This window comes from Thamnophis elegans, chromosome 3, assembly GCF_009769535.1.
Source record: "Thamnophis elegans isolate rThaEle1 chromosome 3, rThaEle1.pri, whole genome shotgun sequence".
In the NCBI taxonomy this organism is placed as follows: domain Eukaryota; kingdom Metazoa; phylum Chordata; class Lepidosauria; order Squamata; family Colubridae; genus Thamnophis; species Thamnophis elegans.
Window position 1 is genome coordinate 38843276 of NC_045543.1, and position 18260 is coordinate 38861535.

The 18260-nt window shown below is 39.2% G+C and overlaps 1 protein-coding gene across 1 annotated transcript in view; it reads right to left on the minus strand.

Moving 5' to 3' along the window:
• The window catches only part of KPNA1 (karyopherin subunit alpha 1), a 48435-nt gene that overhangs the window by 17310 nt on the left and 12865 nt on the right, over positions 1–18260 (minus strand). Inside the window, exons 3-8 of the mRNA XM_032213172.1 lie at positions 16434–16541; positions 11869–11968; positions 3958–4052; positions 1104–1235; positions 736–824; positions 232–331 (exon numbers count right to left, since the gene is read on the minus strand). Coding sequence (XP_032069063.1) covers positions 232–331; positions 736–824; positions 1104–1235; positions 3958–4052; positions 11869–11968; positions 16434–16541 — 624 coding nt within the window. The remainder of the gene's footprint in view (positions 1–231; positions 332–735; positions 825–1103; positions 1236–3957; positions 4053–11868; positions 11969–16433; positions 16542–18260) is intronic.

The following is an 18260-nucleotide window of genomic DNA, read 5'->3' on the forward strand; positions in this document are numbered from 1 at the left end:
AATGAAAAAGTAATTGTGAAGAAGACATTCTGGGAAAATAACCCTCCTATGAACAACTTTTTCCTCAAATAGAAAAAGTAACAGGGAAAACAACCCCCAGAAAAGAACAGAACCGAAGAAGCTTTTTGGCTGAGAAGTGAAATATTTTCAAAAAACAATTCAAGAAAGCCCAGATGCTTTTTGGAAAAAGCACCTTTCAGACATTAATTCTCCTTGAATTTTATTCTGTACCTTAACAAAATCTGGAGGAGGGTTCTTCCCTCTGCAAAGATTAGATAGTGCCCATACTGCATTCCGAGTCATGGTAAGGCGATTCTGTTTGGAAAGCAATCTGAAAATAGAAATAAAAGGTTTACAATATCATCTTCCTGCATAGTTGATTGACACTATATTAGATATTTATTATTCAGGCTTATGAGATGCATTACTTATGAACCAACTGTAAGTATCTTTAATGAGAAATAAGTTTAATAAGTTAATGAGAAATACCAATTTGTCAAATACTTCCTTATTTTATCTACATTACACTTTTTATTTCACCTTCATCAAGGAAATGAAGGTGGCATAGGTCAGTTTCTATCCAAGCACAGAACAGATTCAGATTATTTAGTTGTAGGATGGCCTGTTAGTTCATATACTGAAATTATTTTGATGTACTTTGCTGGTAAACAGTTTCTTTTCACAAAGATTGCATCACCCTTGCTGATAAATATGAATAACATTTGTATCACTTACTGTAATAGAGGGGGCAAGATGTTGCAGTCAAGTACATAGTCTCTACACATGGTACTATCACCTGCAATATTACCTAGAGCCCAAACAGCCTGAGAAAGAAAGAAAATAATTAAATATGTTTCCACTACAAAGGCTTTTCTAACATTATATTATACATCTAAGAAGATTTAAAGACTATACTTCCAAGCTAACTATCAGTAAAATAATACTACAATTTAAACAGTAACAAATCATAAAGTCACAATAAAACAAGACACAACATAGCAATCTAGTAAGATAAAGTAACACTATAAAGACAATTTTCAGTTGTGGGGAAATCCATACTATTTCATTTCTCCTTTTCCCTTTTTATTTTCTGAGAATCTAACCTGTTCCTGCACATCTTCAAATTCCGAGCTGAGTAGTTCTATGAAGATAGGAACAGCTCCTGCTTGAATCACAATCCGAGTTTGAAGAGAATTTCCAGAGGCAATGTTAGTCAGAACCCAGGCGGCTTCAAACTGCATTAGGAGATAGAAAAAGCTTCCGCCACTGATTTTTAAAATATAACATTAAATTCCATTAGTTTATACTCATTTGCATTTACAGGGTATCATTTAAGTTACCAATAATAACAAGAAACACAAGGAAGTCTTTAGTATCTGAGTATCTAAGCATCTATGGTTTCTCCAGTGATACTATCTAACTTAGAGAGTTAGCTCAAGATAGATCTAATGAAAAGGTTCTTACATATAGAAGGTTAAACAGAAATTGCTGCTTTCATTCACAATATAATTTTAGTGTCTAAACCAGCCTATTTATAGCATATCAGTTCTCAAATTACGAATTTTATCTTCAACTCAATTTAATATTCTCCCCACAGCTTCCTGGAAGGGAAATATAGAAAAACTCCATATGAAACTCAATACTGCCCTTATGATATGGGTTGCTATAGAAACCACAGCCATGTTTTTCTGTATTACCAGTTCTACAGAGCCATTCACCACTAGTTCATTACCTCTCTTTTCTTTAAATTTCCTGGGCACTCTGATAGCTTTTAGTTGCACCATCTGTTAAATAATCAAGAGAAATTTCTCTAAAAGTAGCAAAATTTTGCTAATTATGTGTAAGCTTCATCCACAAATGGTCGCTAGTAGTTCTTGTTGATAGGGGATAGTTTTGTGTTGTTCGTTTTACTGATTGTATGCTTATTGATCAATGACCAAAATAAAGTTCTATATGTCTGTCTATCTAGTAATCTATCACAATTGAGAGAGTCCTTGCTTATTGACCATTCATTCAGTGACCAAAGTTACAGCAGCAATGAACAAGTGATAGTTACACTTGACCCCCAAAGTTACAGCTGCAAAGCCCCAGCCACCCCTGCAATGCACAGCTGACCTTCATCATCTTCCTCGCATTGCTGACTAGGTGCACTGCCCAACTTGGTCCTCTGTGGTTGTGACTTTCTCCAAATAGCATGCTCCATTCTCACAATGCTTCAAAAAGCTTCTGAGGCCTTCCAAAGCATTGCAAGACAGTTGTGCACACCAATCTCCAAATTGTGCATGCCATTCTCACAATGCTTCTGAGGCCTTCTGATGCATCACAAGAACAGCATGTGCAAATGGAAGAATGGTAGGCAGAGTCTTCTTAAGAGGTTTCAGATTTCAGAAGCCATTTAAAGCATTAATAGAACAGTGCACATTATTTGTGGAATGGTGCTTGCTACTTGGATCATTTGTCTTAAATACCATTAAACTCACATTTTTATAAACAAGTCATAGAACAAATTGTGATTTAAGGCACATGTACAAAGTGATTAACATGGGGAAAACAAATAAAAAGGAAGAGAAAGAAAATGATTTGACTTTTAAAGCCCATCATTTTAAAATGAGCCTCTTGGGGTGCAATTTTAAAAAAAAGGGGGGGGGGAGAAATGCCACTAAAATCTCCAGAACTACCTGTCTTTATTTTCATATCTACAATTATAGATACTAAAGTATCTGAGTCTGGGCTTGCATTCCTTTCAGGAGAAACAGACAGAAATTCATAACAATAGGGAAATCTTCAGGGAAAGTAAACAGCAGCCCTTAAGTCTTCAGTCTACTACCTGAACAACATTACAAGTCCCATGGACCAAACTAGTATTAGTTCAAGCTAATACTGATCCTTTGGACAGATTTGTGTAAAGAACTCTACCAAACCACACAATATAAATCGTGACAAACCCATATATTCCACTTTTGTAACCTTATGGTGGGTAACTTTATGCAACAGCAAGTGTTGCTGACATCTGTTAGATGTATTCCCTAATATACCAATGTAACTGATTAAGATATAGTATGATTAAAACAAAGAATCCTAAGAGTAATATAAGAAAAATACATTAGTTTTAATATTCTTGGGAGCACTACATAAATTGATACAGGTAGTCCTCGGCTTACAACAGATCGTTTAGTGACCATTTGAAATTACAATAGCACTGAAAAAAGTGGCATGACCATTTTTCACACTAATGACTATTGCAGTATCCCCATGGTCACATGATTTACATTCAGATTCTTGACAACTAACTCACATTTATGATGTTTGCAGTGTCCCTAGGTCATGTGATCACCTTTTGCAACCTTCTGACAGACAAAGTCAATGGGGAAACCAAATTCACTTAACAAATGTGTTACTAAATAATCAATTGCAGTGATTAATAAATTATTCGCTTAATAAATGTGGCAAGAAAAGTTGTAAAATGGGGCAAAACTCACTTAACAAATTTCTCACTTAGCAACATAAATTTTGGACTCAATTATGGTTGTAAACTGAAGACTACCTGTAGTGAGAAAATGCCTTGATGAATTCTGTCTTCCACCTTAATTTAAACTCAAGGGATTTTGCACACGAACATCTCAGTAGAGGGGGAAATGTAATAGTACATCAATAGTGTCATTAAAGTTTACTATTAAAGATGCATTTATTTGTATACTTATGCATCATTTGGGAATTTAAACAATTTATAAGCAAAGAAACAGGAAATAAAACATTCACTCCTCCCAAATGAGTGGAAATAAACTAAAATGAGACAATGTTCTTTGTAAAAATATTTTTTTTAAAGCTGAACTGCTAAGTTTTTCACAATAAAAGCTTCTGAGTTATCATACAATAGCTTGACTTCTGTGATTTTAGATTTTTTGAATTATATATGAATATGCATTTTACAAACTAATGAACACACAAACATCACACCTGTAATGTGCAGTTTTCCTTCCGTTTCAGGAACTCCACAAACCTGGCAACAACTCCTGGTGTGCTGATAACTTCATCTATAGGAGGATTTGGTTCTGTTTGAGATGATACAAAATACAAATATATTAAAATAACACTGTTATTCTTTAAATATCAAACAATTTAACATTTGGGCAGATAGCTATAGTATGCTCTGTATCATAAATGCAAAACCATTCTTTTAAATATGGTCTGAATCACATTTTGAACCAGGTGCTATTTTCTCAAAAAGGGAGCAAATAAAATAAGAATTAAGGTAATTGTTAATTAAATGATAAACATATAGTTTCACTCCAACTTTTAACTGATTTTAACTATAAAATATATGATAGAATTGAGTATGAAGTGCATAAATAGATTCATGTTATAGATTTTAAACGATTTGTGCACTCATATATCATCCCAACTATTTCTCTTTCACATAGACACAACATAAATTGCAGAATTTAACTTTTCACCAACTGGCTTTCTACTCCTATAAAATCAAACGATTCTAGGGCAACAAATGCAGACAGGACTCTGTCCTTTATTTCCTTCCCTTTCTAAATGATTTAGTTTGTCTCTAAAGAACATTAGGTAGTTAGGTAGACTGAAATTCTCCAGGCTTCCTTCCCTTCCCTCTCAGTTCAGTTTTCTTTCCCCTCTATCTCTGGCCTGTTCTTATGTGATAGGCTTTTTCTCCATAATAGAGAAAAGTACATTAGGGACTGTAAGCTGTAAAAAGACTTGAAAGAAGCCATTTTATCAGTATGTTATTTTCTTAACAAACCTTTTATTTTATTTCATTTCATGCAAGTGCCTGCCCGAAGACTAGGAATTTGAAAGTAGTCATGGTAAGAATGGAAAACTAGTCTTCACCCCTCTGCTTAATGTCACAGTCCCTCCTCCCATCTAATGATGACAACAAATATGCAAACAAGTGTGTGGAACCAGATACGGTTGGAACTTCAATGGTCTCAAACTATAATTTAGCTATCTGAATGGTTTTGGAAATAGAAGTGTTTGCTGAATGATTCTTTGTCTTCCACAGCGAGAGAGGAGGAAGAAAAGGACAATTTTAAAAAAGCAGCACGTGGGAATGATACAACAGGGGACTCTAGGAGAAATGCGCTTCCCAATTTCTACTTCAATAAGAGAAAGCAACAAAAATGAGTTTTTGTTATATAGTGCAAATACAGAGACAGAAGATACGCAATTCAGCAATTCAATTTGTTGATCTATGTTTCATTCTACAAGGCACTTTCCTGTTTATAAATTTTCTTCAATTTAATCTTATTGGATTAGCTTTCAATGCGCTTAACTGTAACTACCAATAATCCAGCTTTTTTTTGGCTAAATATCTGCATCTTTATTTTAATTTGTAGCCTCTAAACCTGTAAGTTTTTCTCAGAAATGTGACTTGACTCTACTCGCTAAAACAGAAAAGAAAGGATGTGGGAAAATGTTGCACCAACGTTGCGACGATACAGACGTGCGGTCTTGATGCTCTGAGACCGCTGCCGATACTTTTGCCACTGGGTGGTCCAATCGGACCTAAACCCTCCCATAGAGACAGTGAACAGGAAGAATTGAATTGAATTTATTTAGCGTGTATGCCGCCCTACTCTTGGAAGACTCAGGGCGGTTAACAATAAGAAGGGAAGGGGGGGATACAAGAAATAAAAAGCAACAATTTAAAAATTCACAACAGTCATAATTTAGGATGGGGCTGGATAATTCAACAGCCCTAGGCCTGCCGGAACAGCCAGGTCTTGGTCGCTTTGTGGAAGGCCGGAAGGGTAGTAAGGGTTTGGATCTCAACGGGGAGATCATTCCATAGGGCCGGAGCAGCTACAGAGAAGGCCCTCCCCCGGGGGGGTCGCCAGCCGACATTGGCTGGCAGATGGAATCCGGAAGAGGCCTAGTCTGTGCGATCTAATAGGTCTTTGGGAGGTGACTGGCAGGAGGCGGTCTCTCAGGTAACCAGGTCCGATACCATGTAGGGCTTTAAAAGTAACGACTAGCACTTTGAAGCGTGTCCAGAGACCAATGGGAAGCCAGTACAGCTCGCGGAGGATAGGTGTAACGTGGGTGTACCTAGGTGCATCCACAATCGCTCGCGCGGCTGCATTCTGAACTAAGAATACGTCTTGCTGATCTCAGCGACACCGCAAAATCCCTGATCGATCCAACAGAAGTTCTTCAAGCCGGCGACAAAAAGTCCACCCCCAGGCTGATGAAGTTGGGACGGCTCCGGAACGGAAGAGAAGCGGAAAGAGAAAGTATGTCTATCTGGTGAGGAAACTTTATTGTTTTGGAAAAGACTGCCCCAAAAACATTTTTTTAAAGTTAAATTAAATCCAAAAGCAGTAGAAAATAAGCGGCGAAATTAACCTTTATTGGATTGCTTTGGATAGTGTGTTTAATTTTACTTTGTGGATTGAAGTGCTCGCAACTTTTTTTTTAAGAGAACGGATCCGTTTTTCTTCTATTTTTTTATTTTTATTTTTTAACCTATGGATTAAAGTCTTCTTCTTTATTTCAACAAGGACTTGCTATTACTTGCTATTAATTATATTTGAGAACTCTGTTTCTTTTAAGTTTGAAATAACATTAGAGCGTGGGAAGCAATACTGCCACTTTGAGGCTGGAGGCTTGAGTTTTTGAAACAATGCACTTTCCCTTTTCCTTTTGATCTCACTGACTTTGTATCTCGAGGCTTGGCAACGTTTATAGAAAGTGATAAGAAGCAAGGGCATGAATTGTTTTTACAGGTGCACTTTGAGAGTCATACTGGCAGTGGGAGAGAAAAAGAAATAGAACCTTCTTTTTTGAAGATGATAAATGATATAAGAAGCCTTGAAAGCCAGAGTGGCAGTATCTACTAGCTTATCAAAATGGCACAATATTTAAAAGAAACAATAACTTTGCAAAACATCTTGGCTGGAATTCAAAATTTATTAGAAATAACAGAGAAAATTGAGAAGAAGATGGAAAAAATAGAGTTTATAACAGCAAAACATGTGGTCAGCATCCCCAAAATTGAAGGGAAAAATGATTTTAAAGACAAGACAACTGATTACTTTACCAGTGGAGTGAACGTGGTTGAAAGTGGGAAAAGGGGAGTATGGAAAAGGGAATTAGATCGAACTATACCCCAGATTTCAAGGCATGGAAGATGAAAAAAGAGGAAAAACGATGGATTTAAGGAGAGAGAACTTCTCAGAAGCAAGATTGACAACCAAAGATAACCTGATTAAAATAGCAGATGGAGGTCATTGAGATTACTTAAGTGATGCTACAACAAGCTGCAGAGAGAAGTCCAGAAAAAATGTTATTAAGGAAATAAATAGAAGATCAATTCTACAAATGACAAAAGAAATAAGACTGTATTATTACTGTAAGGATACAGGCTGATATATGAAAGTTGATAAGAAAAAATTAGTTAATTTTAGTAATTAGTGATTAATAATTTCATAATTTCTAGAGTGCTATGTTAAATAAATAATTGATAAGGATAATAAGGTACATACATGTGTTGGTTTGATGAGAGGAAATTTGATATAATTAGCGAATGAATTTTTGTTAATAAATAATATCTATAACAATAACAATGAAATGACAAGGGATATAGTGAACAATATATATATATATATGTACTGGTTTAATAAAAGGAATTGGGATATAAATTGTAAACAGTGATTTGGAAAGGAGGATCAGAAACCTTGTTATCAAACATAATTAATTTTTACTTAGAACATGCTATAAAGGGGTAATGTTATTAGATGATATTAGAAATAATTAGTGAAATGCTATTATGTGCTTGTGTTTTTAAATTTTGGACTATTTCATGTAAAAGGATGTTAAAACAACCACAGTCAAATGAGAAGTGTGGTATTTTGATAGTAAGATATATAAAGATTTTTGATTTAAAATACATGTGATTTGAATTATAAGCAATGACTGTGGAAGAAATGCATGAAAGTTATTTGTAATCAATCGACACACTTCTACAATATGATTAGTGATTAGTAATAGTAATCTTTAGAGTGATATGTTAAAAAAAATAATTAAATAATTATTTTATGCAAAAGGACGTTAAAACAATTATAGTCAAATGAGAATTGTGGGATGTTGATAGTAAGATATATAAAGATTTTTGATTTAAAATATACAATATGATATGAATTATAAGTAATGACTGTGGAAGAGATGCACGAAAGTTATTTGTAACCAATCGACACACTTCTACAATATGTAACAAAATATGATTTTATTTTATTTTGTGTTGTGTTTGTCTGTTTAACCAAAAATAAAAAAAAATCTTTTCAAAAAACAAAGAAAGAAAAGAAAAGTAAGATACCAAGAAGCATCTTTTTATGTGGCATTTTAAAATGTTTTCAATATTTTTTATTTTAAGTCTCACTTTTCTTTATGTTGATTTTCATTTATTTCTGTGCCATTTGTCTTGGGTATCTTTTAAAAGATAGGGAATATTAAATAAACAAATAGTGAATACTCCACGTCTACCCAAAAATTATCTGAAGAAATCTAGTAATAGTGTAGAGAACATCTGGGTTAAAACAAATGGATCAGCAAATAAAAACTACTATTGTTGATGTCAATTACTGTTTGTCCACATAAGGAAAAGATACTGCAAGTGTATCTAAAACCAGATTGCAAATATTTTTTAAACGGAGGGGAGGAGTTTAATCATCCAAATCAATCACTGAGAAAAACTCTGTCAAGTATGGTTCTGACTTGTGTTAAATTACTCCTTCAGAGGGTGAAGGAATATGAGCTATTCTTAGCATGATTCTAATAAAAATATTAACATTTAATTAAATTTGACTATAGTCAAAAACATACTTTAAACCTCAAAAAGTGGATTTTAATAAATTTAGAGCAATAATCAAGAGGATCTTGTGGCAGAACACTTTTTTTGGAAAAGGAGCTTAAGCTATATAAGAGTTTCTTTAAAAGGAGATTCTAAAAGCACTATCACAAACAATTCTAGTGAATATAAAATGGAGGACATAAAAAGAAGCCCATATGACAATTAAAAAGCATAGTGCTATTGAAAACTAAAGTTCAGAGTTTGTGAAAGATGCTGAGGATAAAGATGAATGCATTGAGCATAGAATAAGAACCAATATTAGGGCCTAGTACTTTTTAAAAAACAATTACTTGATTTAGGAGGTAGCAATAATGCATATTCATTCTGTAGATGGCTTAAAATTGGATGGGATACTTAATATCCTTACTAGAAAGAGAAATTATGATGTAGCTGCAAAAATGACAAATACAACTTTACTCTGGATCAACGACTTCTAAATCATTCTGCATTGGTCTAACCATTCCAAATACCGTGTTTCATCCTGGACCCTATATTTTAAGGGTTCAGGAGAACTGGATTCAGGATTCAAGAGAACTGGAATATGTTCATGGAAAAGTGATGAGGATGGTCAAGGGACCAAAACCTAAGTTCTGTGAAGAGAGTTGAAGGAATTATGCAAAATCAAGTCTTAAGGCCAGATTATTTAGAAAAGAATAGGAATGCCACACAGAAGGTATTCCTTGATGTTGCAGAATCCAAATAGAACCATGGATTTAAGTTGCCAAAAGGCAAATTTCAATTAGATTATAAAAATGTTCTAATTGTAACAGTAATTCAGGTGAGAAAATGGAGACAAATTGTGGACATAATTTTAAAAAAACACATGATAGATTAGGCAATTAGTTATTTTCAATATGCTAGTGATCAGATAATAAACATTGCCTTTAAGTATTAATAAAGACCAAGAGTAGCATTTAGATCTTCATCTTGTGTTGCATAATTAAGAACATGATTACATAAATATTTTAAAGAAGGTTATGTGAGGGTGCATGTGTGAGTATGTGAGAGAGAGTATGGGAAAACTGCAAAAAGATGTTGTGAGTGATCTACAAAACAAGAACCCAATAGCAATAGCAATATGCGAAATCTACTTGAAGCAAACAAATCCTTGCAATTACCATAAAGATTCCTTTTCCTTCAGTGGACAAAGGGAAATCCTTCTGGGTTGCTCCTTCTATTCAGTCTGATAGGCACTAAAGGTTTTGCATGCTTCTACTGTGGAAAGAAGCAGCCCCTCCCCTGCAGTTTTTGAGATAAAACTCCTTCAGAATATAGAAGGATGAAAAATAAAAGATAAATTGGAACAGGTCTTTCCCTCTGCTGGGTGAGTATTCACTTGAAAAGAATAGATGCAATCTATGCTCATCAAGGTGGCAATTTTTCTCTCCCTCAAGATATTGGTTGCCTCACTTGCTACATAGAGAGCAGGTCCCCTGTGTGGTAGTATAGTCTCCTTTGCCATTGGGGGAAATGGGTCATGATTATTGGGTGGGGAGAAGTCTGCCAAGGTTACCTGGTGCATCCAATGGCAGAAGTCCAGAAGAAACGCCGATCACTTGGTCGTGGGAGTTGGGGGATTGGCTGCTCGTTGTCTCTAGGCTTAGTCCCTTCCTACCCCATGGTCTCTCAGCTCTTCATGGGGATTGAGGGAGTTCTGTTCACCTGCAGAGGTGGCACAAGTGGAATCTATTGACTCAGCTGTTGAGCCAAGAACTGTTCCTGGGATAGTCGGTGGAAGGGAGGCTGCTGCCGAGGGGTAGGGGGAAGACTTTAGGAAGACCGGTTACCTTTTCAAATCAGAGACACACTGTATGTTTTGATCCTCCTCTTAGGGCGAGTGAAGAAGAGCAACCCAGGTAAGGAAAATTTCCTCCACTGTGGAACCCTGGATCCCTAGATGCACATTGTTTTACAAAACTGAATAAACTCTAATCTTGTAGGGAAAGAGCAGAGCAGACTTCAATCTACAGAAAACTTCTATGGACAGCTTATGCACTAGTTCATTCTGTTTTCTGACTTTGCGCTTTCTATGATCTCACCATCCAAAAGTATAGTGTAGTTAAATATGAGTCGTATACATGTATATGAATGAATGATGAATGGAACAGGAAATTAAAATATTATTATTTATAATTATAATTAGGTCATTTCATCTACCTGCTTCTCCTATATATAAATATGTATCCATAAAAGTTATATAAAATATGAATTACTTTACATTGTGTTCTAAATTTCTTTCCTCTACAACCACTTTGGGGTAGTGGGTATTATCTGGCATTCTGAAAAACTCCTGTGAGTTCAGCTGCAAAATGATTACTGAGTGGGCATATAGCTAGATTGGAATAAACAGTTGCTAGAGCAATATATTAATTAGGACCCGAAGGGCAAAATATTTTGGGATATATATGGAACACCTAACTAAATGTAGCCTTTCTTAAGACTCTATTCCTGCAGTGCCAGCCACAAAAGACCCCCAAAAAATGAACCTGCTTTAAATTATTTGAATTGGGTGCAATGCACGTATCTATGAATGCTCTGGATTACATTCTGAATTCACATCACTGCATAGCTTCAAGGCATCAATTTACCAGAATGCTAACTACAAACCCTCACCCTCCACCAAGACATGAATTATGATCCGTATTTACCTTTGTCTATTTTCTGGACATGAAACAGAAATACAGGGAAGCAACCATTCATCTTGTATTTTTCTAGGAGAATTTGGGGATCATAGGCATTCTCAGAAATAATGAAATAGTTGCACATTTGCTCTACACTTGCAAGATGCCATCCATCCAATGTTTTTAATTATTTTTTAAGGTAGGAAATTGAATAGGAATGAGCCTGATGAGCATCCAGGGAGGTTTCTTTGGCACTGGTACTCCTCGGCTCCTTACCTGGCATCCTGTTAATGTGCAGTAACTGCTAATAATAGGACAGCTTTGATGAAAACCCAAAAGACACGCCTAGGAGCAGAAACTTTCTCTTGCACTTACCTTTTGAAAGAAGCTTTCGGAACTTTTGGGTAGCTGAGAGCTGCTGTTCTGGACTATTGGAAAATATCATCTCAGTCATGTCAGATGTGATCACTGCATTCTACAATTCCAAATGGAAAAAAATTACCTAAAAACACTGCTTAAAATTTCAAAAAATTAAATTAATTCACTTAACTGTAGCAAGAAAGGTTGTAAAATGGGGCAAAACTCACGTAACAACATAAATGTTGGGTTCAATTGTGGCCTTAAGTCAAAGACTACCAGTACAACCTAATATATGTACTCCTCGACTTACAACAGTTCATTTAGTGACCATTCAGTTACAGCACTGAAAAAAGTGACATGACCATTTTCACACAACCGTTGCAGCATTCCCATGGTCACATGATCAAAATTCAGATGCTTGGGAACTGCCATGTATTTATGATGGTTGCAGTGTCCTGGATCATGAGATCAACTTTTACAACCTTCTGACAAGCAAAGTCAATGGGGAAGCCAGATTCACTTAACAACCATGTTGCTAACTTAAGTTCCAGAGAGCGCCAGTTTGGTGTAGTTGTATGACATCAGGTTGCAAACCCAGATACCATGAGTTCTAATTTACACCATAGGCACAAAGCCAGCTCTCAGCCCTAGGAAACAGGTAAGGGCAAATCACTTCTAAAAAACTTGCCAAGAAAACTGCAAGGACTTGTTCAGAATCAGGCACAACTGAATGGAAGAAAAAAGTCCTGAAGAAACATACAATAGAAAATCAAATTATTCAGTTTCAATCAGTGGTGTAAAAAAATATATCTGTCATTGATTTTGTTAGAAGCAATATCTGGTTGAAAGAAGATATGGGACAACAGCTAACAAGAATGAAGTTCGGTACTTAAATTCTCCCTTTAAATAATCAGGTATAGCTTTGAAAAGGATGTTAAGACTAGAATTTCCCCCCCAGCATTGTGAATATCCTGCACAAATACTGTAACTTAGAGGTTTCCAGAGAGATTGTTTCTCCAATATAGAATGTTTGAGTATTTGAGTATTTATTAATACTTATAGGCCGCCCTTTTCCCTGAGGGGACTCAGGGCGGCTTACATAAAATGAGGGGAGGGGGTATACAAACAGTAGACACACACAATACATAGAAGTAAAATAATAAGCAACATTCATTCATCATTCGGGTGGGGGCAATTATCTTTGTCCCCAGGCCTGACGGGCTAGCCAGGTCTTGAGGGCTGTGCGGAAGGCCTGGACGGTGGTGAGGGTACGAATCTCCACGGGGAGATCGTTCCAAAGGGTCGGAGCTACTACTGAAAAGGCTCTCCTCCGTGTAGTTGCCAGTCGGCACTGACTGGCAGATGGAACTCGGAGGAGGCCTAATCTATGTGATCTAATTGGTCGCAGGGAGGTAATTGGCAGGAGGCGGTCTCTCAAGTACACAGACCCACTACCATGAAGGGCTTTATGAGTGACAAGTAGCACCTTGAAGCGCACCCGGAGATCAACAGGTAGCCAGCGCAGCTCGCGGAGGATAGGTGTTATGTGGGTGAACCGAGGTGCACCCACAATCACTCGCGTGGCCGCGTTCTGGACTAGCTGAAGTCGCCGGATGCTCTTCAAGGGCAGCCCCATGTAGAGCACATTGCAGTATTCCAGCCTAGAGGTCACAAGGGCCCAAGTGACTGTTGTGAGAGCCTCCCAGTTCAGGTAGGGTCGCAACTGGCGCACCAGGCGAACCTGGGCAAATGCCCCCCTGGTCACAGCCATCAGATGATGGTCAAAAGTCAGCTGTGGGTCCAGGAGGACTCCCAAGTTGCGAACCCTCTCTGAGGGGTATAGAGTTTGACCCCCCCAGCCTGAGCGATGGAACACTGATCGAATTATTGGGAGGAAAACACAACAGCCACTCGGTCTTCTCCGGGTTGAGTACAAGGTTGTTAGCCCTCATCCAGTCCATAACGGCCTCAAGACCCCGGTTCATCACGTCCACCGCTTCATTGAGTTGGCACGGGGCGGACAGATACAACTGGGTATCGTCCGCATATTGATGGTATCTTATCCCGTGCCTCCGAATGATCTCACCCAGCGGTTTCATGTAGATGTTGAATAGTAGGGGGGATAAGACCGAACCCTGCGGCACCCCATATGTTAGGGGCCTAGGGGTCGATCTCTGCCCCCCCACTAACACCGACTGCGACCTGTCCGAGAGGTAGGAGGAGAACCACCGTAACACAGTGCCTCCCACTCCCACCTCCCACAGTCGTCGCAGAAGGATACCATGGTCGATGGTATCGAAAGCCGCCGAGAGGTCGAGGAGAACCAGGATGGAGGGATGGCCTCCATCTCTGGCTCTCCAAAGATCATCGGTCAATGCGACCAAAGCGGTTTCTGTGCTGTAACCGGGTCTGAAGCCTGACTGGAAAGGGTCGAGATAGCTTGCTTCCTCCAAGGACCGCTGAAGCTGGAAGGCCACCACCTTCTCAACAACCTTCCCAACAAAAGGGAGGTTGGAGACTGGACGATAGTTGTTAAGGACAGCTGGATCCAGAGATGGCTTCTTCAGGAGGGGTCTCACCACCGCCGCTTTAAGTGCGGCGGGGAAGTGCCCCTCCCGAAGAGAGGCGGTAACAACCGCCTGGATCCAGCCTCGTGTCACCTCACTGCTGTTGACAACCAGCCATGAGGGACACGGGTCCAGTACACAGGTGGAGGCACTCACAGCTCTCATGGCCTTGTCCACATCCCCAGGGACAACATCCTGAAACGCAACCCAGAGGTGGTCTACCTCATCCTCTTGTGCCTCGGCTGGAACTGCAGGAATGGAGTCCAAATCCGACCGAAACCGAGCAATTTTGTCCGCTAAGAATTGGGCATAATCCTCAGCTCTACCCTGCAAGGGTTCCCCCGTATCCCTCATATTTAGGAGGGAACGGGTTATCCTAAACAGGGCGGCTGGGCGGGACTCAGCGGACGCAACCAAGGTGGCAATGTGGGATCTTTTCGCTGCCCTAAGTGCCCTGATGTACTCCTTGGTGCTGGTTGTTAGAATTGCTCGGTTCGATTCGGATTTGTCGGACCTCCATAGGTGCTCTAGGCGTCTCCTCCGGCGCTTCATCTCCCGGAGCTCCTCGGTGAACCAAGGGGGTCTCCGGGATCCGCCGCCTCGGAGGGGCCGTAGTGGCGCAATCCGGTCAAGGGTCTCCGATGCTGCCGAGTGCCAGGCAGCAACCAGAGTCTCTACCGGACTGTGGGCGAGAGTATCAGGAATAACCCCAAGCTCTGTCTGGAACCTTAACGGCTCCATAAGTCGCCTGGGGCGGAACCACCTGGTCGGTTCCTCCTCCCTACAGTGGGGGTTTGGTCTCCGGAAGTCGAGCCTCAGTAGGCAGTGGTCTGACCACGACAGGGGTATGATCTCATTACCCCTCAGACCAAGATCACAAGTCCACTGCTCCGAGAGAAATACGAGGTCGAGCATGTGACCCGCTGAGTGGGTTGGGCCCCGGATTACCTGGGTCAAGCCCATGGCCGTCATGAACTCCTGCGCCCCATCAGAGTGTTCACCGAGCGATGGCAAATTGAAGTCCCCCAAGACCATAAGTCTAGGGAACTCAATTGCTAGCTCGGCTACCGACTCGAGGAGCGAGGGGAGGGCTGCTGCAACGCTGTTTGGAGGCAGGTACGTTAACAGCAGACCCACTTGACCCTTGAGGTCCAACTTTACCAGCAGAGACTCACACCCGACAAGCTCCGGAGCAGGGATCCTACGAGGTGCTAACGACTCCCGGATAACAATAGCCACACCCCCACCCCTTCCCTGGGCTCTCGGCTGGTGCAGCACCTGAAATCCTTCTGGGCACATCTCTACGAGGGGGACTCCTCCCTCCGGGCCCAGCCAGGTTTCAGTAATACATGCCAGGTCTGCCCTCTCGTCTAAAATTAAGTCCCGGACGAGAGGAGCCTTGTGAACCACAGACCTGGCATTTAGCGACAGCAGCCTGAGACCAGGGTCCTGATTACTCGCGCCATCTGGCCTCGGAGTGGGACTCATAGGGCCGGAAGGAGGGATCTCTGTAACGTAGCGAACCCTCCTTCCCCGGTAATGGCCAGCCCTAAAGTCCCCGCCATATCTGCCCCTCCCTGTTACGACCGTAATGCTCCGGCCCTCTCCCGTGTCTCTGGTCCCCTCAACCACCCCCGTGCCCCCCGCATTCCCCGGCAGGTCCTCCGAATCATACATACTCATGCACTCCCCCAGGCAATCCCCACGTAGCAGTTAAAAACACAAAAAAAATACAACAATAATAGTAGTAAAAAGTGGGACATTCATTCAATCACATACGTATCCCATGCATATCCCATACAAAAGAAAGAAGAAAAGACGAAAGAAAAGAAAAGATAAATTGCGCAGTTGTTAAAAGTGCAAGTGTTCATGCAATTAATAGATATCTTGATTCCAGAGAATTGTGTTTAGCTTTAAAGCTTTAGAAATGATCAGTAATAAAATTATTACAATAGCTGGTCACATAGTTAGCCAGATGTTCAGACTGGATTTGGCATTTTATTATGGACTTACTGATGTCATTTCCATGTTATTCATTTGAGTTTCATGGAAACCTCCATCTGACATAACTTCCTCCTCTGTCTCTTCATCAGCTGTGGCAACATTTCTACGTTTAAATAACTAGAAGAGAAATGCAATGACATTAAAATTAAAAGTATGTAATTTAGAGAATAAAACAATTCACAATTTATCAAACAATCATAAGGTCCTAAACCCCATAACCTCATCAGTAATGTTTGAAAAAAAAATGCTGGGAGTGACACAAAATAATATAACTGTTAAGAGAAAATGGAGATTATACAATCAGCTATACAATGGATATATAAAGTCTACAGGCTTTTGAGATGTAAAAAAAACAGGCCAAGATAAATCACTTCAGATTTTTTTCCCAGTTTTAACATAACATAAAAGCTATATTATACAATTGAAAAACAAACTGAAATCATTTAGGGTGAAATATAAAAAACGTACAGTAACATGGTCACATAAAGATGCATAACCTTAAACTAATACCTTATTAATTATTAAAGCACTTTTGATTTTATGACAGCACTCCGTCTTTTGGGGTAGGAGCCTGGCACATCTTGCTTTCAGAATCTTTTCCCATTCTTCCTTGCAAAAGTGATCAAATCTGACAAGATTTCAAGGGCATCTCCTAAGCTTTTCAGGTCATCCAGATTTTTAATTGGATTCTGGTCTGGATCCTTCCAAAACTTTGATCTTCTTGTGATGAAGCCATTATTTTGTTGACTTAGAGGTATGCTTTGAGTTGTGCCATGTTGAAAAGTGAAATTCCTCTTCGTTGTCAGCATCAGAGGCTGAATTGCCAAAATTGAGTGATATTTGGAACTGTTCCTAATTCCCTCCATCTTGACTAAAGCCCCAGTTCCAGTTGAAGAAAAACAGCCCCAAAGCATAATACTGCCACTACCATGCTTCACTGTTACTTTGATGTTGTTTTTGTGCCAAACATACTTTTTGGAATTATGGCCAGAAAGTTCAACCTTGGTCTCATTAGACCATGGGTGTCAAACTCAATAGTGTAATGTGGCATATCGTGACTTTTTTGCCTTTGTGGAGCCGTGGTAGCTGTGGCTTGCATGTGACATATCTAACCTGTGACCACCAGTTTGACAGGCCTGCGTTAGACTATAACATTTTTCCACATGCTTTTGTCAGACTTGACATAGGTTTTTGCAACAAGTTTGTTATTCTTTGTAAGAAAAGTTTCTGTCTTGTCACCCTACTCTACAGCCAAGACATATGAAGAATACAGTAGATTATTATCACATAAGATACACAACCAGTACTTGCCAGAACTTCCTGTAGCTCCTTCAATGTTGCAGTAGGCCTCTTAGCAGCCTCTCGGACTAATTTTGTTTTTTCTTCAATTTTGGAGGAACGTCCAGTTCTTGGTAATGTCACTGTTGCGCCCTATTTTCTCCACTGTTGATGACTGTCTTCACTGTTTTCCATATATCTAATGCCTTGGACATTTTTGTACTGTTTTCCTGACTGATACCTTCCAATAATAAGATCCCTTTTATGCTCTGTAAGTTCTTTGCAGACCATGGCTGCAAAAATTGTATGGTAAGAAGCAACTGAGTAAATGTCTTCTAACAAAATCCTATAATAGCTTAACTTTATGTGGGCTTGATCAGAGTCACTTTAATTGATTGCATGTCCTGACTATTATTTAATATCAGTATGAATGTGATTGGTTAATTCTGAACATAGCCACATCCCTACTTATGAGGGCGTGCACGCTTATGTAACCACATTATTGTAAATTTTTATTGTTATCTTTATTTCTAAAAGATTCCAGTTTTTCAATTGAAT